Source organism: Dermacentor andersoni, chromosome 4 (genome assembly GCF_023375885.2).
Source record: "Dermacentor andersoni chromosome 4, qqDerAnde1_hic_scaffold, whole genome shotgun sequence".
Lineage (NCBI taxonomy): Eukaryota > Metazoa > Arthropoda > Arachnida > Ixodida > Ixodidae > Dermacentor > Dermacentor andersoni.
Genome location: NC_092817.1, coordinates 53,941,042 through 53,964,419, shown reverse-complemented (window position 1 = coordinate 53,964,419; position 23,378 = coordinate 53,941,042). Strand labels below are relative to the sequence as shown.

The window sequence follows — 23,378 nt, the reverse complement described above, 5'->3', positions numbered from 1 at the left end:
CCCTACTTCACCTGTCTTTCACGCGACGTCACGAAAACAGCGATAGCTCCCCATCTAATATGACGTGTGCACACTGATTATGCATGATTGAACCCAACAAAAGAAAAATAGCCATTTCTGATTCGACGCCTTTTCGCCATTAGCCCTCAACTATTAGTCAAAAGCTTTCGGAGTGCACCCACTTCACCTGCCTGTTACGTGACGTGATAACTCACCGCATCAAAGTGACGTCTACGCGTTGAAGATGCGTTAATATGACGAACAAAACTTAATTTTCTACTGAATAGCCGCAGGCTGCCCCGTTCCGAAAGGAGTAAAATATGGCTGCCGCCGATCGCTCAGGCACTGGCTGCTCGCACCTGCCCGAGAGCATGGGTTTATTTGCTTATAATAAAACGTTTTGCGTGGCCGTGTAACGTATTCGGGCAGTTTCGGCACGTTTATGACCTCGCTCTGCCAACTATTCTTTGCTGAGGACCCGTTTTAGCTGCATTCTTAACCTTCCGTTGCACGCCGCCGCGATTTTAGATCAGCCAGCTCAAGCGAAGTAAGGAAAATTGGCAGTGGCTAAGCTCGGCTATGCCAGGATATACGTAGCGAAAGCTTAGGCATAGCATGGTTAGCCTTGGTTAATCTTGATTGCAAGTCCAGGTTACTCTGGTTGTCTAGCTATGTTGCGGCGTTTAGCCAGTCGTTCGGCGTGCTGTGCGTGTGTTTCGTGGGTGATTCGTTTCCCCTTCATCTCGTTCCGATGTCGATTCCAGGCCTCCTCTCGCTTATCAGAATTGTTGCCGTACATACCGCCGCCTCAACTGTGGTTGCGGCTGATGCGAGCTCTCCTTTTCAATCCTCCGACATGTTATCAGGCATGCGACGCAGCTGGCAAAGCGAGCGGAGGCGAACACAACGACGAGGAACGCGGCATGACGTCATGTGCCTCCTCGGAGCGCGGCCACGGCGAAATCACAAGTTCGCGGCCAGAAAAGCTTGCGCTTTATCAGCAGACCAATCGCAGACTCTGGCACCACCCTCTTCATCCACTTATCTATGTTCAGTGCGCTGGCTCGGCTCCATCGAAACTCTCTACACTTGAGCGTGTTCAGGCAACACTGAGGGTCACTGCCCTATGTTCTCGTTGGCGGTTACGCAAATTTGACGTCAGGAGATTGAAATAAAGACATATTGGAATAGTTTTACGTTATAGAGCCCCAAAAGGCCTCACCCTTCTTGCGCTGTTCTGTATCCCATTTTCGTTGCTTTCTATAACTTCTTGTGTTGTTTTCTAAGCCAGGTGGTTTGCTTGAGCCTTGCCTCACTTCCTTGAAGTTTCCCTCACTACCTCCTTGCGTCCTATTAACGCCTGATAGCTTTTGCCGACTAAATACTTCATGTATGCCTTACTGGGGAAGCAACACTCTCTGTAAAACCGTCTCCCTGGTACAAAACAGGTCAGAGCTATGCGATGGCTCCCAACTTCTTTCTTCTATCAAGGCTTATTGCCACGCAATCATCATGAAAGGCACCCCTCCATTAGAACGAAAGTGAACAATTTTCCGAATCAGTCAATCGCGCCGAATCAGGTTCAGCCAGTTACGCCGAATGAGACAGTTAAGGGCGGGTTTTCTCCAAGTTTGTGTGTCACTGCACTTGGCTGTCCGTGCGCCTGAAGACTACTACATACGCGGGTCGTGAGCTTTATTTTGAAGGTAATCTGCTCCGGGTTCAAGCTTGTAATCCGAGATGCCTGGTCCCTTCGCGTGCGCTCTCTCCCCACGCGCCTAGTGTTATGTTTCCGCCGGTGCTTATACGGTGGAAAATATGTTTCCTTCTCAGAATCGGACGGGTTCTCGCTAAGCACCGATAAGCGACGTGTCCCCTGTTTGCTTTGTCGTTGGTTTTCATGCTGTGTTTGTAGCGGGGGTATATTACGACGTCCGCAGCCGCGGTAGAAGCCGCCGCTGATTATTCTAATGCGCTTGTCTTGTTATTGTCAGAATTGACAGAAATAATGCGAAAGTATGAATTAAAAGCTGTGCACATCGCGCCGACGATGACGCAGTAAGCTTTCAGCAGGAATAAAATTTTGAGTGAGAAGGTAGAGGCAACTCAAAAGAAACCTCAAATAATGTGGGCAACAGAACTCTGGTAATCACACTCGAAGGGCGGGAGGCTTTGGAATCGCCGGGAGGGAAGCTTTGACCCCCCCCTCCCCCTCCCCCCCCAAAAAAAATCTTCATTGGGGGTTTGGGCCTCGAAGCCCCCCCCACCACCCCCCTCCCCCTTAGTCGGCGCCTATGATAGAAAGCGCTCATAGGACATGGAAAGAACGACTGTGAACACTTATTTAGCTGTAGAGTCTCATACTAAGTGACATTAGCATGAAAACTTGTCTGGCAACTCACGCTGAACACTAGCCCCGTTCACGTAACAGCAAGGGCTACGGCTACTTTTTTATGACTTGCTTAACGACGTCACCTTTATTATTTACGGATAAAAAAATAGTACAAGAAAACGTTCTCGTGTTTGTGTCTGAGCGCTCTATATTTATAATATGCGCAGTGACACCACCACCGGCGTTGCCAACAATGGACCGATCTGAAGCAGTCATCAGCGAACCACAAGAAGGTAGCGTAAGAACACTTCATTTCCCTAGTTTACGGACGCTCAGTCCGAACGCATGTCATTACAATTGCACCATACTAAGAATAGTGTTTATCATAGTGAACGAAACTGTCGATCTACCAGAGGTCATTGAATTTGCTAAGATGCTGTGCACTCGTGGTCAAAACGCAAACCCGAATTTGACATCTCCTTTGGCTGATTTCGGAGAGAAGGGAAGGGGCAGCGAAAAATGCAGTTGAACGAACTCAGCCACATTGCTTTTACAACATATGAGCACAGTCGAGTGTCATCATGTTTGCGTCTCCTGCAATCATTGAAATCAAACAGAGCTCAGCTTCGCCATTTATTTTACCGAAAATCTTTTAAGCATAGTATCAGTCATTTGTGTTACGAGGCAAACATTACTCTGTGAAACAATTTTGCTTTCAGAGCCACACCGCTTCGCGCTAAGTAGCCAGCCGGCTGTTCCTGTCGTTTTTTCCGGATCAGCAGATGGTAAGACTGCAAATTTTTTGTTGCCTTCGCCACACACTTGGCCCTTTGATGAACTTTGCCCACTGCATGTTGGGGCAGAAAGGCGACCGTTTCTATTTGAGAATCATGCTATTTCATTGGGGATGTCATTAGACAAAAGACCCAGGTTCCCTGCAGCACGATTCTGACAGCTTGTGAGAGTCATGTTTTTGCGCAGTCTCTCTGACATATACGACAGATCCGCTCCTTCCATTTAGGCTGGGCGGCAGGAGTGGCGCACGGTACGACACGCTCTTTGTCCAAGTTTGTTTATGGCGCTGAATGTTTATATATAAATGGTTGTTTGTCTATAGCGAATTTCTAAAGTCCAATGTACCAGTGTAGCCTATACCTTAGTACGTCTCTTCAATGTCATTTCGATATCGCACGGCAATCATCGCGCAGAACCATCGGCTGAGTGCGAGACACCCAGTGGCCAGCAGGGCGCCTGCCTGCCTTTGGAGAGCTGCATGCCATTGCGCGAACAAGTGCTCCGCAAGGAGTTCCCACCACTGTGCGACCTGCGAGGCACCACGCCGTACGCCTGCTGCCCTGCGAGGCTCTTCCGCCAAGGCTCGCATCACATCGATGCCGTAGAGACGACTCCTGCTCCACCAGACGATGACATGTCGAGTGCGGCCGTCAACAGAGCCATTCGCGTGACGCAGATCATGCTCGAGAACAACCGGTGTACGTTTCATGTATTCATTCTCGAAGCACGCACGTTTAAGGCACTCATTGCTGAGGCAGGAAAGGTTTGTGCTCGTCTCAGAAGCACATTGAGGCAATATTCTCATAAGCGCTTAACACGGAGTTTTCGTAACATTGATAGACTGAGGTGATTAACTTTCGTAAAACGAGGAATGTCGGTGAAGCCAACGTTTCGACAAGGGGACTTGTCTTCCTTAGGGCAACAACCTGTTTCACTTGCAGCCACTCACAAGTTGCTTTACTTGTGAGTGGCTGCAAATGAAACAAGTTGTTGCCCTGAAGAATACAATCATCTTGTCGAAACGTTGGCTTCAGCGACATTCCTCGTTTTACGAAATTTAATCACTTAAAACCTCCATCTTCCTGTGAACCTCTTTATTCTTCGATCGGCTGTGTTTCACGTATAGGGTGGATGAAGCAAAGCTGACTGGCCTCTTGGTCTCCTGGTAGGGTACTTAGACTAGGAGGGGCCAAACACATATGTTAAAGCCGGATTCATGAAGCGTTTTCGTTCGTAAGTGTTATATGCCTTTGACCGCAGCCGCCTGCCTCCATGTTCCCAGCATCAGGATTGGTTGAGATGTGCTGTTGCGAACATTCCTAGCATAAGAGCTTTTCTGTGAATACGGGCCCCGGACTTGTATTGACGTGTCTTATATAGGTGCCGTTCGCAGCTTACCATCGCCGAGGAGGTCGCTTCGCCATCACACCGATCACTATCATGAATAGCGGACGCCCAAAGATTCACCAATGGCAAATTATCCTGCGTAGGAGATTTGTGAACATGGTCCCAAAAGGCCTGGTTTCCAACAAAAGCCAACTAGAAGGTCCGTTAAGCGGCTGTATTGCTTGTTAGAAAAAAAATGACGACTCATTACAGGTACGAAACCAAAAAAATAACCATCTAACCAGTTATTGGTCAAGTGGTCCTCCCTTCATGACTTTGCGGTCGATTACTAGCATTTTTACATATGGCACGTCTACACCCTGATTCCGTAATGCCTCCATGACTGCTGAGGTTTCGATTGAATCAAACGTTTTTTCGTAATCAATGAAAGCTCTACATAAGGGTTGGTTATATTCCGCACATTTCTCTATCACCTGATTGATAGTGTGAATATGGTCTATTGTTGAGTAGCCTTTACGGAATCCTGCCAAAAGTGGGGACGCCAAAGACTTGAAAAATTATAGAACAATCAGCTTACTGTCCGTTGCCTACAAAGTATTTACTAAGGTAATCGCAAATAGAATCAGGAACACCTTAGACTTCTGTCAACCAAAGGACCACGCAGGATTCCGTAAAGGCTACTCAACGATAGACCATATTCACACTATCAATCAGGTGATAGAGAAATGTGCGAAATATAACCAACCCTTATATATAGCTTTCATTGATTACGAAAAAACGTTTGATTCAGTCGAAACCTCAGCAGTCATGGAGGCATTACGGAATCAGGGTGTAGACGAGCCATATGTAAAAATACTGAAAGATATCTATAGCGGCTCCACAGCCACCGTAGCCCTCCATAAAGAAAGCAACAAAATTTCAATAAAGAAAGGCGTCAGGCAGGGAGATACGACCTCTCCAATGCTATTCACAGCGTGTTTACAGGAGGTATTCAGAGACCTGGAGTGGGAAGAATTGGGGATAAGAGTTAATGGTGAATATCTTCGAAACTTGCAATTCGCTGATGATATTGCCTTGCTTAGTAACTCAGGGGACCAATTGCAATGCATGCTCACTGACCTGGAGAGGCAAAGCCGAAGGGTGGGTCTAAAAATGAATCTGCAGAAAACTAAAGTAATGTTTAACATGCAGCCTCGGGAAGAGAACAGCAATTTACGATAGGTAGCGAGGCACTGGAAGTGACAAGGGAATACATCTACTTAGGGCAGGTAGTGACCACGGATCCGGATAATGAGACTGAAATAATCAGAAGAATAAGAATGGGCTGGGGTGCGTTTGGCAGGGATTCTCAAATCATGAACAGCAAGTTGCAACTATCCCTCAAGAGAAAAGTATATAACAGCTGTGTCTTACCAATACTCACGTATGGGGCAGAAACCTGGAGGCTTACGAAAAGGCTTGTGCTTAAATCGAGGACGACGCAACGAGCTATGGAAAGAAGAATGGTGGGTGTAACGTTAAGGGATAAGAAAAGAGCAGATTCGGTGAGGGAACAAACGCGAGTTAATGACATCTTAGTTGAAATCAAGAAAAAGAAATGGTCATGGGCAGGACATGTAATGAGGAGGAAAGATAACCGATGGTCATTAAGGGTTACGGACTGGATTCCAAGGGAAGGGAAGCGTTGCAGGGTGCGGCAGAAAGTTAGGTGGGCGGATGACATTAAGAAGTTTGCAGGGACAACATGGCCACAATTAGTACATGACCGGGGTAGTTGGAGAAGCATGGGAGAGGCCTTTGCCCTGCAGTGGGCGTAACCAGGCTGATGATGACTAGCACCACGTCAACTCACCAGTGAGCGGCATGTGGCTCTCAAGCAGCGTTTTACCACCACGATCTAGGTCCTAATATTGGTAGCTCTATAGAATACGCGTATTTCGAACGCAAATGGGTGTCACGGTTTATCGCTCCTGCTTGAGCGCCGTCCGGTCAAATTGTCAAGCCGCACTTGGGCCACCACGATTACAGAGACCAAAAACTGTGTGGTTGAGAGAGCTCCACGAGAAGTACGTATGCTAGTCCAGTCACGTGCGTAATTGTTGCTTCAAGTGAAGAGCGGGTCATTCATCTCCACACGCAGTTGCCAGTGTATACATAGGCATATCATAGCCCTTTGCGAATGTCTCTCATAGTCGATAAGTTGGCGAGAGTATGCACGTCACGTTGAGTTGTTGTACGAGCTGCTACTTTTCCGCTCCAGTAGTACGTTGTTGCTGTTGTTAAATGCGAGATTTCGACTTTCGTTAAACGTGGGAAGCTTTCCTTGTGTAACGCGCAATGGTCGAGTGCCATTCAGTGGCGCATTATGTACTGAAGAAGCGAATTTGGGACCGAATTCACAAAATTTTGTAAATGTTCTGCTCCATTGACGGGCTGCCTTCTCTAATATGTCCAGCAGCAGGATTGGCTAAAATTATCTGCGCTTAGAAACAATTCTAGCCTATGAGATTTTTCGTGAATACGGATTCTGGGCCCGTATTTACGAGAAAAAAACTTCTTACGCTAGAACCATTCGTAAGAGCAAACTCCCGCCATTTGCGACGTCGGGCTTATTATTTGCGAGAGTGGCCGGCCAATGGCCAAGAGCACTTACGAACGAAAAGCTTTAAATTTTCCGCTTGTTTTTTGCCCTCTACGAAACTAGCCTACATATGCGTTTGCAGAGGCCTCTTCTTTTGTGCACTGAAGTTTGTTTTAAACTGGCGAAGAGAAACACACTCTGCGCAAGAGTCATAAGGTTAATGCGTTATGTGTAATTAACCATGCAATCGGCAATCCTTTGTTACGGGCGTAACTTTCTGGTTTACTGAATGCTCGTTGCCTGGTTCCTTTTATGAAACATGTCTTTTCACTGTGTGTACCCTCGTCAAATTTTCCATTCATCTGCACATGTACAGATTGTGGCAAGACACCCGCGCAACAGTCTATGCGGCCAGGGAGGTACACTCCTACCGTGCTTGGAGGCCGCTCTGTAAACCTCGGAAGGTACGCTTTTGCTGTAAGTAGCCGGTGTTTGATTTACCACTAATATTCGTTACTGTCCTTCCACCAACTTATTAAACCCTTAGAAAGTGTAATAAGGGAACGTAAGAGGTAAGAAATAACAGGCAGATGCAATGCACTTGTTGGAATCTAAGTAAAGCGAAGCGTTAATTGTTGAAACATTTCAATTAAATGCTACGCAGAGACACATGGTGTGAAGAAGAAGAAAATAAACTTTATTGAAAATAACCGTCAGGCAGTTTTGGTTGTGGTGGCCCCAGGTGGCTTCTCGAAGTCCTTGGACTCGGGCGCCATCTTCGGCATGTCGGACGGCCCAGAGCTGGTATTCCAGCCCCTAACTTTTGAGGACCGCCTCCCAGTGGTGCCGACACCAACGGGGAAGGTCCCCGGCGGCCCCCGCAGCTGGGAAGGCGTCGGGAAAGAGTGAGCTCGAGGCTTCCTGTATTCTGATAACGTCTGCCGTTATGGACGCGTCGCGAACGACGTTGGTTTTGGTACCGCTGTTGCCGGCACACTCCCAGAGCATGTGTCGCAGCGTTGCTCTGTGTCCGCACGCTTTACACGTATCAGTCGGGTATATACGCCTGGGTAACAGCGGTGTAAGGCGCTTACTGCAAACGCGCGCTTACCCCATCCCGACACATGATGAGTGAAATTTTATTTCAAACTGCGCACAAGGAACGTGCCGTTCACGTTCTTCTGCAATTCCATATGTTTTATGTTATTTGACTTCGGGGACACGCGCATGGAACTGCTCGTGCTATAAACCGCGTTTCGCAGAGCACATAATGCATTCGTGCCCGGCAAGAGGTTTCTCCTTGGCGTTGAAAATGCGCTTCGCTTCCATGTCACATACGCAAATGCCACACACTCTCACAATGCGAGTTTTTGTATACTAAGTCTTACACAAGCCCTCTTCAGACCGCGCCATCGCGGAAACCCCCACCGCGCGGCCAACGTTAGCCACACAAGCTCAGATTACACAGTCTCAGGGATCTAATCAGCTTCCATTACAGCATCTTTTGAATTGGCCCAGTTTACGAATAGATAGATAGATAGATAGATAGATAGATAGATAGATAGATAGATAGATAGATAGATAGATAGATAGATAGATAGATAGATAGATAGATGGATAGATAGATAGATAGATGGATAGATGGATAGATAGATAGATAGATAGATAGATAGATAGATAGATAGATAGATAGATAGATAGATAGATAGATAGATAGATAGATAGATAGATAGATAGATAGATAAACTTTATTAAAAGAATAATCAGAAAAAGCACTAGTGGTCGGGGCTCTTAGTCCAGGGCTCCGCTGGCTCTTGCCACCTTCTCAGCTCTCTTAATCAGCTTGAGCTGGTCGTCGAGGGCCGAGCTGGACAGCAGTGCCTCCCATTGCTCCCTCGTGGTGTTCGTGCCTGGGTGTTCTATGCTGTGTAGTGTGCGCTCCCACGTAATGTGGTATAGGGTTGGTGTGGCCCCACACCATGGGCATTCGTCCCTGTAGGCTGTGGGGTGTATCCGATGTAATATGTGTAGGTTCGTGTAAGTGTTTACGAATACATTGCCTCTCGAATGGGCCCAGCTTTCTCATGAAAACTCTATAAATTCTAATATATTAGACCATTGCGCTTTAATAAGCACGTGAAACTCCGATTTCTCAACCTCTAATATTTGTGAGGTATCCACCGTGTATAGTGTTTAGGTCGAAAAAAAGAACAGCAATAAAGGCTAGGTAACTCTAAAAAAATGTTCTAGTAGTTACCTTATGAACTCCTAGTGATCAGTTACTGCACACATAGTAAGCCCTCCATTGTGGTTTGATTCAGTAGTGTTCTGAATTCTGAATATATGCCAACAATGCAATTATGTGCGAGAAAAAAAAACGTGTTCCCAAGAAAACATTTTATTTTATTTCGAGGCGGGCTACCTTACGGCTTCTTATTGCCTTACATCGCATGCAGTACATCTCATAATTATTGCTTTGCTTGAATTGTGAAATGAAAAAAAAAAAAAAATTTGGCACACGCAGTGACATTTCGGTGGCGAAGCTTTGTAATATGTCTAATCCAAGCAACCAAAGTCTATTTCAAACATCCCGACCGCTTACGACAACTATGAGAAGAACAGTAAGGCTGTCCATTCTTATTGAAATGTTCCGTACATTTCCGTGTAACTTTGACGAAATATATATGTATTACGTATAAATTCCGCGGCACTTCCATATTGGTCGTACGGAAAACACGTGGAAGTATAGGAATGCATATGCGACGGTTCAAGAGGGCTGATTAACCTGGCTAGTAAAATTGTATAATTGTGCTTCACAGGGAGAAGCCCTGTATATGGAGTCATATGAGCAAAATAAACATTTCTCTCTATCAGACATCACCTGGCTGCTTTGACTAGTTCTGACAAAAACAACGACCCTGTTAGGTCCAATGCCTGTCTCACTTCTACAGCGGGGTAAAAAATGAATTGGAATCATCCGAGGGTAACTCTTGCATATGCCATAGAATGGGTCTCGCCTCCATAAAGGAAAAAAAAAACAGCATTTGCACGCGTTTCTTTTCAGGTGGCCATATTTCGAGATGAAGTGAAAATCCTGAACTACTGGTGCGGCGGCACGCTGATAACTTCCCGGGTCGTCCTCTCTGCTGCCCATTGCTTCGTATATTCACTGTGAGTATCTGGCGGTGAGCATTCAAACTGGTGAATTTTTAAATGTCCAGCATTTATAAAATGACTAGTTCTTGAACTTCCGCTTTTTGTTCAGATCTGGTCTGGAGTAAACACAAGAGGTGAGCATCCGTGCCTCACAGAGTTCTAAATATAAGTGCTGGCTGTGCACGTATCTGAAACAACGTTATGTTGAGAATTGCATTGTTCCAAAGACAATGCGCATCACAAGATCAACCGGCGCCTTGCGTGCACCAAACCCTAAAATCCAGCCCACTTTAACAACAACAACAACAACAACAACAACAACAACAACCTTCACAGTACGGTTAATAATGTGTAACGCATCTCGGAGTTACTCTGCTAAGATACGAATACTACGGGAATATTGTGAAGAGTGAATAACAGTGGATGGGGATAGCGCAAAGAGACACACTCTTAATGACTGATAATTCGTATATCAGGCTGCATTTTGTATTTTGGTATTAGATGCGTCTCCTAGCTTGTCCCGTTAGAGTGTCCAATGCCTCTCTTGTTGCTGGCGCTGCCCAAATTTCTAATAAACGCGGTGTTGTGTCGCTAATCACAATTTTCTTTGAAACGAGTTTTCGATTACTGACCGTGCTACCCAAACATCTTTAAGAGTACATGAACCTCAACTTAGTTGATTCTCTTGAATTTTTTTTTCTCAGTCGGCTATATTGTTTTCTTCATTTTTATTTCGCGTGGAGTGTCTTGGTTTTGAAATCCCGCAAGTGATTTGCGCATGCGATTCCTGGTCATATAAATATGCACGTTTGTGGTGTCATCGAAGTAAGAACTCGTGCACTATGAATAGAAGTTATATTGCGATAACGTCATACTATCAATGTATAATTAATATACCCTATATGCGGTATATAACAATTGGTAACTGTATATCGTATGTGGCTGCTCAGAGCGACGCACATCTCCATGTTGTTGTTTTTTAACTCCGTTGTGTTGCACTTTGAGAGCTAATATGCAGTATTATAAACAGCACTCCACATATAAACAACACTCTCCGCGCTATTCGCTGGGGACACGCTAAATTTGGAGGCGCCTCCGTATACCTGCGAGCTGGCTGTCTCGCTCAATGAATGCCACTGTCGCAGGAACGACACCAAGTACATCGCACGAGTTGGCGGCGTCAACATATCGGACGTGAGCAACGCCACGTTCGTGCAGAGAAACGTGGCGTCGGTGCACCTGCACCCGGAGTACAACGACCGGCACCACTACAACGACGTCGCCCTGCTGCTGCTCGATTTGCCCGCGCGACAGCGAGGCGTGCCACAGCCGTTCGCTTGCTTGCCGGACGCCGATTCGGCCGCGACAGTGCACGGAATAGCCACCGTTCTGGGCTGGGGACACAACGCCTTCGGTGAGTTCGAGAGGGCGTGTACAGTAGTGAGCAGCGTGGAAGGGAACACGGAAGTCTGTTTTCGAGTAACCGTTACTGTACTTGTACGCGGATTCGAACCTGACGCGCGAACGCGTAGCTTTCCTCTCCCGTTGAACGTCTAGGGCCAAATTCACAAACTTTTCATTAGTGAGAACAGTTTGGCTTTGGCTGGCTGCGCCTTCGATGTTCAGCATATGCATTGGCTGGCATTTCCTCTTACGGACATGCGGCGTTCTGCAAATTTCCCTGCCTGAAAGCGACCACCAGCGTCCGTATTCACAAAAAAAATCTCTTATGCTACAGTTGTTCGTAAGAACCAATTTCGAGCTAATTCTGATGCCGAACATGTTACTAGTGAAGGCGGCTGGCCAATGGCAAATATAACTTACGAACTTACGAATGTCACTAGCGACGATGCCTCGGATAATGAGCAATTTGAACAATAACATTTCTCTCTCTTACGAATAATAAAAGCGCAAGAGCTTTTCGTGAACAAGGGCCTTGTCTCTGTGGAACATGTCCATGTTCAGCGTACATTCATGGTGAGCTGCGCTGCACCCTCTCGAATGTATATTTAGACGTCCCCTTTCCGCGAAGCTGTTATTGCGATTAGAACCGCGTGATAAAGCCCAAGTGCAAGCTCGAAAGGACGGGACGTGGTGGGAAGGAGGTGGAAGAAATACAACAGTAACAAGTTATTTGCAGGGTATGGTCACCTGCAATCGCATACCAATTAAATAGTTGCACTTAAAAAGGTATTATGCGCAAGAAGACGTAAATGTAGGATGCGCAAACGGATTTCGTAAACGATACTTTAATACCATCTTTTACAAGAGGGAACACTTCCAAGGACGTCACCAAAGAACCATTAGCGGCACGTCAAGAGACTCGCACCATAATTGGCGGCATTGAGGAAAGACGAAATTTTCCCTATGGTCGCCGAACCAAAGAACGAAGAAGGTCCCGTCGTAGACAGAGAGAAATATAAAACTTTGCACTCGTAACTCCTTTCAGAGTCACTTAATTCTTCACAAAAGCACTCTAACGACATCGTCCACGGCACTACCGTCGCGTGTACCGGAAACCAAGCGGCAAAGGCGTGGAGGCTTAACCTTGCGAAAAGCATCGCTAGGTCTAGCAAACCACATTTACTTGATAGTAACACGCCCCGAATTGCACAGCACAAGATTTTCGCGGACAGAAATAGAAAGTGCAATGTCCTCAATTTTAACCCGCCCCCAATATTCATAGTTTAGGAAATTGAACCTCCTTTGAATGTTTAGTTCTTTAAGGTAAGAGTGGGAGTAATGGCGATTTGCTCCCATTAAAGCAAAAAAAGAAAGAACACTATTGTTTGTGGGCTACAGTTTATTGGACATATGTTCGCTGTCATGGACCTTTTTGTCCCTATCAACTACATATATATATATATATATATTCAGCTTATGCAACGTACGTCGTACTCTCTTCATTTTACGACCGGGGCCAGCGTGATTTCCTCAAGCGATATATATACCGTCGGTTTAAAATAGTTTCCCGGTCACTGCTCGCGTTAATATAGCTCCTATAGAGAGTATGTACCCCCCGTGTATATATATATATATATATACATATACTTCAGTTGACGCCTGCAGAAATCACCGTTATAACGACAGTGATTTACGTACTCAGGTGGCACCCTGCAGACTGTCCTCCAAGAAGCGCAGGTTCCTCTTGTGGACAACGCCGCATGCGACCGCGCGTACCACTCCTTGGGTAGCTACGACCGCGAGTTTCCGCACGGCGTCAACGAGCACTTTGTCTGTGCCGGAAACACTACGGACGGTGGCGTAGACGCCTGCCAGGTAAGGCGACGTGCACGTTTTTGGATTGCGCTTTTTTCAAACGACGCGGAAAAATTTGTTCGTAAGGACTGCCACGATTAGCGATGTAGATTATTGGGACCCTAATCAGAAGCGCTAGATAAATTTTGCCTGCTGGATTCCTTTTAAATTCTGACCATATTTTCTGGACAAGAAGCATATGCGTGGGAATCAGCATACTCGAAACTTCTCGACAGCTTCCATCACATTCTCAAAACAAAGATGCTATCGGTCTTTCGGAGTAAGTAGAACGCTGTCTGTCTTACCACGGTTCTCTTCACGGTGAAGCTGATAGCAGTTCCAGACATGTATGCTACCTAACCGATCTCTCGGTGCTTTTGAATGCCACTTTTCTTCCCCCTTCCGCAACCTAGCCTAATTGTGCTGTCAGTTATCTTCTGTTGTCAGTTATCTATTCACCGTTGCTTTAGTTGCCGATTCCTGCTAATAAACCTTGTAATGGGAGGCAGTAAGTGAAAATAAATAAATAAATGAATAATTAAATAAATAAATAAATAAATAAATAAATAAATAAATAAATAAATAAATAAATAAATATTGCTCGCAGCAAGACTCTGGGGGCCCGCTGGTCGTGAACGTGGATCGTGACGGCGGAACCTACTACGAACTCGTCGGCGTCGTGTCCTTCGGTGTCGGCTGCGGCTCGGCTGCCTTCCCAGGGGTGTATGCTAGCGTGTCACATTTCATGCCCTGGATTCTCAATGCGACGGCCAACATCATTCCCGAGGAAGCGTACGACCGCACAAATTTCATCTGAGCACTATGCAATGGCGTCTCATCATCTGAAAGACATTGCTCAAGCAGGATCTTGTTTTTGGCAAGTTGGCCATTCGTGTCGAAGGGCAACACGTAGCGCGAGACAGCGAGGACAGCAACGTATGTAGTGTACCTTCCGTGAAATACGAAATAGAGTCGTAGGACATAGAGTAATAGAATAATGGAACTACCAATTGGAGCTGGCAGTTGGTAGTTGAGGCCAGCTCTTACTCAATGTTCATGTCCTCGTCGGTTTACGCCACTTATTGCCATTCGACATAAAAGACATTTATCCTGCGCCTGATGGCACAGAACGCGCCTGCAGGTGTCATAGGCAGGTTTTGCTGGTTGCGCGAATTCAAGACTGTACCGTTTGTCGGTTTCACCTGATGCACTGGAACTATTGAGGAACCAAACTGAGCTGCCGCTCCACCCGGTGTGACCCAAGTGCCCAGGCCTGGCTTCACCTATCACTGGCGCGCGTTGAACGGTTTACGCCTTCGTACCACGGGGCGTGAAATATGTTTTGTTGCGAGTTCAGACGAGCAAGTTCACTTCTATTTTCCTTCTGTTTGTGTCTATTGCTTCCGTTTTCAAGATCCAATACGAACTAAGCCGCCAATGTATACCCTGCTTTAGGCTGAAGTGCTAGCTGTCACTGTACACAGCATAAAGCAGAACCAAGCGATGGAATAGGCACATGTTACATTTTGCACGCACGTGTGTTCAGGGAACGTTCTCTTTCGCTCATCCTTCTAGTCCGTCATACTCTGTGCAGGGTAACCTACTGGATGCTATTAATGCTAACCACCCCACACAATTCTCTACATGTTATTCTCTCTGATTTGCCGCTACCGTTGCAATTAAATTATTATGTTGACGATTCCAATGATGATGACGGTAGCAAAAAAGGAGTCATTTTATTAGCGCCACCAGGGGAGGTTTTATTTGTCTTTTCGTATTCAATTATTTTTGCAATAAGTTCCTACGCCACCTTACGAGCCCTGTTCTGCCTGCTGTAACGGCCTCGATTTGTTCGTATTAATTGTGACGAATCGCACAGCTTCATAGGTAGTGTTGTTCAGCCTGTGCTGTAAAAAAGTTAATAGAATGCAGCAAACGAAAAACACTACAAATAATTGGACACACAAAGCAGGCTGTGCGAGGAGCTTGCGAGCATAAACATATGTCATGAAGGAAGTGAACATCAGCGCTCCTTTCACCCAAGTTCTTTCTACTTCCGACCTGGTAAAATTTTCAAGCCACATTTCTGGCTTTTAGTACCGGTCCGTTTCCATGTATTATCATGCGAACAAATAAAGAAATACTTTGATTTACTCTTCCCCATACTAAGCCCACATAAAACATCATTTTTTTTTTTAGCCAGGTTTGCTCCTATTGGTATGTGGCTATTGTTGGGACTTGAACTCACGACCTTGTGCTGTTGTTCAGAATTGTAATGTTTGTAGAAACAGTACGCATACTCAGGTTGTTAACGTGTTGAGTGATGTTAGTGTACACTCGAAAACACACGCACATGCACAAATTAAGAGCGTTCTGCCGATCACCAGCTTGTCTACGCATCTTCACTATTGCTTGATTTGATGCGTCATTACACATCAACTTCTTTTAGAAACTCGCAGTATTCCTTACGACTGTCCAAACTGTCGTCATTCTTTTTCCTTGCGCGGCCTATGCGGAAGGTAAACCGGCCTAAGATGAGCCCATTGATGTCAGGGATACTCCTGCGGATAGAAAGACAAGTCACTGTTATAGTGCTTGCAAACGCATATGAACGGAATTATTACACACACACATGAAAATAGGCGTTACTCCGGATGATACCACACATCTGTTAGCACATTGTTCTGCCATCCTTACTGTCGTTCCGTTTCAGTGCCGTTTTCCTGTTTTAGTACAGAACTGTGTCGTGATGTCTTTCACATACATGGCGTGAATGCTCCTCAAGTTCCCTTTTGATTTGTTTGTCTTGCAGACCAAGTTTTGAGTCTTGCATACGTCCACGTGCTAGCAAGGCTTATTCTTCACCTGGGGCCGAATTCACAAAACGTTTCGTCAGTAAGAGCTGTTTGTCGTTGGTAGGGCACCTTTGCAAATAATATGTCAAACTGGTTGCATGAATTTGCTTTTAAGAAATGCTCTAGCGTGGGAACCTTTATGAATACGGGTAATGAACTTTTATTCTTACAACATAAGCCTGATGTGCGAAAAAATTAAGAAATTCACGAAAATTCTCTAGCCGGAAATAGGACGCGGTCACATTCCGGGTCAATTGAAAATCATATAGTAGTATTCTGATTTTGCTTTATGACTCCTTTATAAATGTTTACCATGTCTGTCGTCCTCCAAATATCCTGCAGAACATTGCAGAATAAATAAATACAACTGTAATTTACCAAATTACAGCTGTATTTGTTTATTCTGCAATGTTCTGCAGGATATTTGTTGACGTGCTTGCAAAAAGCAGGAACGCAGGTTTGCTGCAAAATGGCACCTTGTCGTATTTTGTCGCATATCTCTTGTACTTATATACTTTTTACAGCACCATGCCCATGGACGCCGCCATATTTGGTCACATGACAGTGCCCGTCATCGAGCATCTTTAGATCAGCGTTTGTTCGGATGGCCACGGCGGCTGCAGGCACCGCTCCGACAGCCGCTCTTAACGCGATAGCGTAAGGAGCCCATGTCGCAGAAAATCCGGCGTCGGACGTCGTTTCGGCAAAAACATTTTCGAACCCCGCATACCCAGGTCTTCCACGTGACGCAAAGAAATGACTGAACTAATTGAATTTCTCAAGATAACATAAGTTGAACGATCGTAAACTATACGACTTACGCACAACCCACAGACATGATAGCTGTCCGATTGTAATTTGAATATACCAGAAAACATAATTCGGTCACGCGAAAACTCAAAGCAAACCCTTTTCCAGCCTTTCTACAACGCGTAGACAGGAGACGGCGTCGCCATTTGCGCACGACGGCGCGTAAATATCTCGGCAGTCCAAGGAGCGGCGCGCCTTTTCCTTGAAACACTTCCAGATGGCGCTCGCCTCCACCGCATTGCGGCCAATGCAAGAGGCCGCGTTTCTACCAGAAAGCCCGCCTTCGTGCATAGCGTTCGCCGCGAGCGTTTCCCGGTAAACATTGCGGTTACATGCGCTGCAGCTGCTGTGAAGCGTGAGAAGCAGTCATGGATCTTTGACTGCTACGCGTTCCGCTCTTCAAGCGAAGCTTAAGCGTCCTCCAAATTTTCTTCCGCCGCTATGGTGAGCAGTCAGCTGATAGAGCTTTGGTTAAAGCTGCAGAGTGTTATGCGTTCCGTCTGCATTGCTCTCTTACTGCGCGCAAGCTTACCGGTCGAAGAAGACGAATGTAGTGGCGTGATGTTTGCTTTGACCCTTTTCATTCGAGTTTACAGCGGTTGGTTTGTAAGACTCTTACGGCAGTGGGAATGTTGTGGTTAACATTACATGCGCAACACATTCGTTTTGGAACATAGGTAATTGTGCGCGGGTAGAAAATGCCTGTTTGCGACCTGCTCAGACCACGGTGGTTAACCCAATTTCATAAAGATTTTTTGAATACTTACAGCGCAGATAAAAATGTAGTCGCGTACGCGTAGACAAAGAAATTGTTGCAGTTTCACCCGAAAGGCGAAGCATCAATTGCGACGGCAATTTAGCAGACAGCCACACCAAGTAAGGATAATACATTAATAGGCCGTTTCAACTTGCAAACAGTCGTTTGCTAACTAAATTAACAAGCATGGTGTCAGCTCGCACAGCAAACATGAACACATCATACTCGATGACCGCGGACATTCACTGTCAAAATGCTGGCATTAGGAGACGCGGCAGCAGCAGCGAGCGAAGTGACCTTCGTGCTGTCTTTCGCTTCAACGGAAACTGAGCGCCGAGAACACAGAGTACGCACAGAGCTATATACGAGCCGCCGATGCACCTATACTCTGCCGACAACGCAGGTCGTTCTCAAGATACGGCCACGCGACCGCGCGCAGCCGCCATATGCGCAGTTAAAGCCGGAGTAGAACGCCGCCCCCTCCACCCATGTGCCTCGCAACGTTGGGGGCCTCGCGCGCGACGGCAGTCGGGGCGCTTCCTTCTTGCGTTCCTCCCTTTCGCGCAGTCGAGATTGAGCCGCGATTGTTGGTTCCCATCGCACGCTTTCACTCGCACATACTGCGCAGGGCGCGCGGCGACGGTGTTATCGCCCTCGGACTTTATACGGAACATCACGGCGACGGCGACAGCAGGAATGCGACTGGAGTGTCCATGTAATCGCAATCGCACAAAAATGGTGCAAGTGGTCGAGCGGTCGCTCGCCTGTTGTTGGATTCGTACCGCAGCGAGAAAACTTGCGGTGCCCGCCTATTATAACACGCTTGACTTCGCTGCAGTAGAAAATAAAGTTGCTCGAGTGGATCAGCCGCGCTTCAGTCAGTCGAGTACGTAGCGTTGAATTGCATGCTTATCGAAGTTAAGCGTTTCGTCATATTTCGTGTCAGGCGCAGTGCCATAACGCTGCGTTGTTGCTGAAGGCGGTCATTTTCGGCAACCGGATATTTTTAGCGCTGGCGGTTGGGCTTGTGCTCGCCTGCGGTAAGGGCTTCATGACGAATAGTCGTAAATATGGGCACTCATTGTGCAGCTGAGGAGGATAAAGCTCGCGCACAGCCTCATCTCTCTCCTTCAAGTCTCTGACGCAGTTTTTTGCAGTTCACGACAGAGCACGTCTTCCTTCTATTCTGGACATTTTAAATAAATAATGCCGTGGGATTAGGCGATCCCCAACCTCTCGGTAGAACGTTACTAGAGAGACAGCTGGCGGCTGGTGCCTGCTTGCTCTCAAGTAAGGCCTTCAATGGTGGCGCGTCTGTGGCGGCCTCTAGTGCACGGTGCGCAGACTGCTCGCTGTAAAAGGTCTTTTTTGCGTTGTTGTTTCCAGTGACATGATTACAGTAATATGAAGTGCTCGTCGTTAGCCGGCGCCTTTGCTGTCATTGTCTCTCGTGTGGATCAGCGTTGTATCGAACTAGTTTCTCTTGTGCAAGAACAGCATTGCAAAGCCCAAGGAACAGCAAAAAAGTTCTCGTGCACGCAATAGTAGTCCACGATGGGTCATCGCTACGACAATCGTCTCGTTATCAAGTATAGCGTTTTCATAATAGGTGGGAGCCTGGGCGCCGGCCAATGAGAAACCCATTTTACGTTAGAGAAGTGTTTTTTTTTTTAAATACGGGCTCGGGGGCTCAAATTGACCGATTTTTTCGTTCGTAAGTGCAGCTCGTCATTAACCAGTCGCCTTCAATAATAATTTGTCTAACATCGCGATCGACTGGTATCTACTGTTCGAAAGGATCTAGAGTATAAAGACTTTCATAAATAAAAGGGATGATTCGCAATTATTTCGTAAAAGCCTTCCGTGATAGACCATCATGTCAAAATTGGTGAATGATGTAATAGCAAGCACGGTGATTATACGTCGTGAGCCTGCAGCGACGCCAGAAACTTAGGAACCAAATTTTAGTGCCAAAACAACAACATGAATGTGGTCTTTGTTACAGAAGGTGGCAGGATCATCCACTCTTAGGAGAAATGAATCATCATTATTCAAGCGCCGGTGCAGCGTAAATGTGAGAATGATTACCTGTAGATAGGCCTAGTATCAGCTACTTATTGCCGATCAGCTAGATGAAGCGTTGACGTTCTATCAGAATGAGCATTAATAAGATGCTCTTGTCAGGAGCAGATGACCCCGTACCATGGGGATCAGTATCAGTGGGAACACGTGATTTTCATTCAAGAGTGTAACACGCGTTTCTTTTCCCACCTACATCAAGAAAATTAAGAATAAACACCACCTTGCCCTCAGAGCTACACAGCAAGTTTCAGCAGTGCGATCTGGAGCTTCAGTGCTGCTTTGTTTGAGGCCCGAATGGGATCACCCCTTCATACATATGGTGGTGTATCCTGTACACGCCCAATTTCTTCCCGCCTTCGTGGTGAGTGAATGCACGAGTGTATACACATTAGGGCCAAAGCAATATGTTCGTCAGGACGCACCCTGTCCTGGCGAAGCTCGTCCAGAGGTTGATGACTTGCTCACTAGCGGGCCGCATGCTGTCGTGCTCGAGCGGTCGTAGGAAGGGCTTTCCGAACAACAGCCGCAGCATGTCGCCCGCCTTGACTGTCGTACCAGTGGTCTTGGATGAGATGAGGTAGCGGAAGATGCGATTTTCACCCGTCGAGTCCAGAATTTGGCTGAATTCCCGCACAGGGCACGCGACCAGCAGGTCCTCGAGCATCTGGTGTAACACCTCCGTCGTCTCCCAGCTGTACTCCTGCACTAGCCGAGTGCGGTGCCGCAAAACTCGTTTACGCTATATTGGAAAGACAGCGAGCTGGCGAAATCGCTTAATCACGTACTATATATGCTCTGTCACACACTGCGCAGTATAGTGCAGCCAAAGGCTGCATGTCAGTAAATCAGTAACAAGAGCCGGGCAGGAGCGCTCACCCATTGTGAGCTACTAGTCCTTCCGCGAAACTTGCATTCAGTAGTCGTCGCGCGATCAAAATCGATTAGTGGAGGAGTCCTTGTTCCGTTCTTTTACCTGACTGGCTGACAGGATTCATTGCTTTCGCTTCACTGCACTGAGTAGGTGAGATGGAATATAGGGTAGACCACGGACACGAGGACAGGACCGTACTAATTAGCGCTTACCGCGACAAGCTCGTTATACTAAAGAGAAGGTAAAACTCGGTAAGTTTGGTACTGGTGCATGGTTAAAACTACCATCGTGACGAAAACGAAGACAACGCGTTGTGTCACTCGCCCTCGTCTAAGCTCATTACTTTTGAGGAACGAAAGAGGCCTCCTCTGCTGTTGCAACAAAGATCGATGCCACTGCACGTATCGAGGCCCGAGCATTGTCCATTGTATGAGGGTGGGACACGTAGCAGCCATGTCTGCTTAAGAACTTACTTTCATGAGCATTATGAAAGGGATCACGCAAGCGTGTGGCGGATTGCCTCGTACGGTGTGGATCACGATGCGCTGTGCCCGAAATGGAAAATATAGGCAAAGATCAGTGCATTTCTCACGGCTGCAGGTGTCCCCCAGTATCTTCACGTTTCCTTCGATAAATTTACCGTTTGTTAAAATTTCAGCTAACGTTCTCTGAACGCTCATGTTTATGTCCGTGCAGATGACAACCTCACTGGTGATGGAAGACCAATCCATCAACATCAAAGCATCCAAGATATTGGTGGACTGGCCTTACTTCACCGAGCATAAACCGATACTGAAGCAACTGAAGCGTGATAGCGTAGTGCAGCGCGCTTCATCCTTTGCAGCCAACCAAAAGATTTGCCTGCAATAGATGCCATAGGTGCCGGAAACGGACAGGATAGCAGTGATCTCTCCCTTCACCTTTAATCTTGGCCGTTGTGCGTATTTATTGGTACGCAAACGATACGTGTTTTCTCTAGTAAAGCTCACGGTAATACAAGTTTCGAAAAGAAAAGTGAGGACATGGTATTTTAAATTCTGTCACGCACTACATTTACAGCTGACCGACGACAATCACGAACAGGAATGACGACAACCGTAACGATAATAACGATGTTGACGGATCGACAAATATACGAAGACTACGACACGACGGCTACTTCTGGCCAAGGACAAATGATTGTGATAAACTAGGTTAATTCGTTTTATAAACTTGTTTAATCGCAGTCGTGTGATCACTGCACGCCCGACATTAAAAGACAAGTTCCAAAAAAAAATTTTAAGAACATTTTGTTCCAGTAATTCTATTCGAGTAAAATATTGACGTTAGTATTAGTTTATGTTTCGTGTAAGCAAAACCGATTCAAGTCCTGCGTCAGCCGTGCGTTTTCAAAGTGATAAGCACCACATTTTAGTTATATATGCCACTAAACGGCCGCTTGTAATTTCACGCTGCCTTCATACGAACATATGTGCTGTGCATACGAACCCGCGACCTGTATTGGCAAAAAACGTTACCCTAGGAATATTTGTAAAAGCAGTAGCCGCCTCCGTTTTGTGCCCGATATCACCTGAAACTCCGACCTGCGTTGACAAAAACGTTCTTAGGCCAGAATTGTTCGTAAGAACATGTGCCACTTCGTTTTGTACTTGACATAGTTATCTGAGTTAATGTGAGCCTATATGATAGATCAGTTTTATTAAAGCGAACAGGCTAACTGAAATCTAAAACAGGAAGAAAAATGCTATCATCCCTGTAATAGCAGAGTTCCGATGTTTAATGCAGTATCCTGGCTTATTATCTTAACGCAAAGCTTTTACACGATAACATGACGTAGTATATACCTTCTTATATCTCTCGATGATGGCTTCAACTGCGGAAATGTTGAGGCCGAGTGAACGGAACAGCTCGACGACGGCCACCTTTTCGTTGCTGGACGAAGCGACATTGTCCGCACTAGTCTGCACGGCGTGCACCATTTCGCTGTCCATGTGGCCGAGGAGAATTTCAATGCCTGCTATGCGATTCTGGGGAGGAGGGACAGCGATGTAAGCTTACGAGATAACAATATGCAAGAAATTTCCGTTACTGCCCCCACGAAAACACAACGGGACAGAGCAGAATTTCCTTGGATCTGTCGTTATGTCTTCGTGCAAGAAACGGAGAATAAAAAGATAAACTATAGTGTTGTGAGTGTGTGAGAGGTGGCGCGCCTTCGCAATGGTGTTGGGAAACAACTCCACGTTACATATATATAGGTTTGCCTAAACGGTATACGCTGTCTTTCGCGCTCAGAAAATGTATGGATGTGTTCGAAAGCTGATATTGTCAGGGCTATTGTTACATACGTATGTACGCCAGAAGAGAATGGTACATAATAACACGCTGCTTCAGCAACGTGTACTTGTCCTCTACCATGTTTAGCGCATGCACCGCCATATCCAGCGCTATATATAGCCTGAGCCAGCGTGATAAAGCTGAGACGCTGTGACAAACCAAAGTATTGACTGCGCCCGTCCTTGTCCCATGCTGTC

The 23,378-nt window shown here is 46.3% G+C and overlaps 2 protein-coding genes across 2 annotated transcripts in view; one reads left to right on the top strand and one right to left on the bottom strand.

Annotated features, from left to right (window-relative positions):
* The window catches only part of LOC126536680 (ovochymase-2-like), a 50,887-nt gene extending 35,253 nt beyond the window's left edge, over positions 1–15,634 (top strand). The window contains exons 12-19 of the mRNA XM_072287608.1: positions 2,560–2,625; positions 3,052–3,117; positions 3,541–3,825; positions 7,432–7,532; positions 10,120–10,226; positions 11,357–11,625; positions 13,318–13,490; positions 14,077–15,634. Of these exons, the coding sequence (XP_072143709.1) occupies positions 2,560–2,625; positions 3,052–3,117; positions 3,541–3,825; positions 7,432–7,532; positions 10,120–10,226; positions 11,357–11,625; positions 13,318–13,490; positions 14,077–14,286 (1,277 nt within the window). The 3' untranslated portion in view covers positions 14,287–15,634. The remainder of the gene's footprint in view (positions 1–2,559; positions 2,626–3,051; positions 3,118–3,540; positions 3,826–7,431; positions 7,533–10,119; positions 10,227–11,356; positions 11,626–13,317; positions 13,491–14,076) is intronic.
* An 86-nt stretch (positions 15,635–15,720) lies between these two features.
* LOC129386200 (uncharacterized) lies at positions 15,721–22,974 on the bottom strand. The gene is made up of 3 exons (XM_055073778.1): positions 22,689–22,974; positions 20,396–20,673; positions 15,721–16,030 (listed from the first exon to the last, which is right to left on the bottom strand). Exons 1-3 carry the CDS (start codon positions 22,833–22,835, stop codon positions 15,898–15,900), a joined length of 558 nt encoding a protein of 185 aa, XP_054929753.1. The 5' UTR covers positions 22,836–22,974; the 3' UTR covers positions 15,721–15,897.
* Between the last annotated feature and the right edge of the window lie 404 nt (positions 22,975–23,378).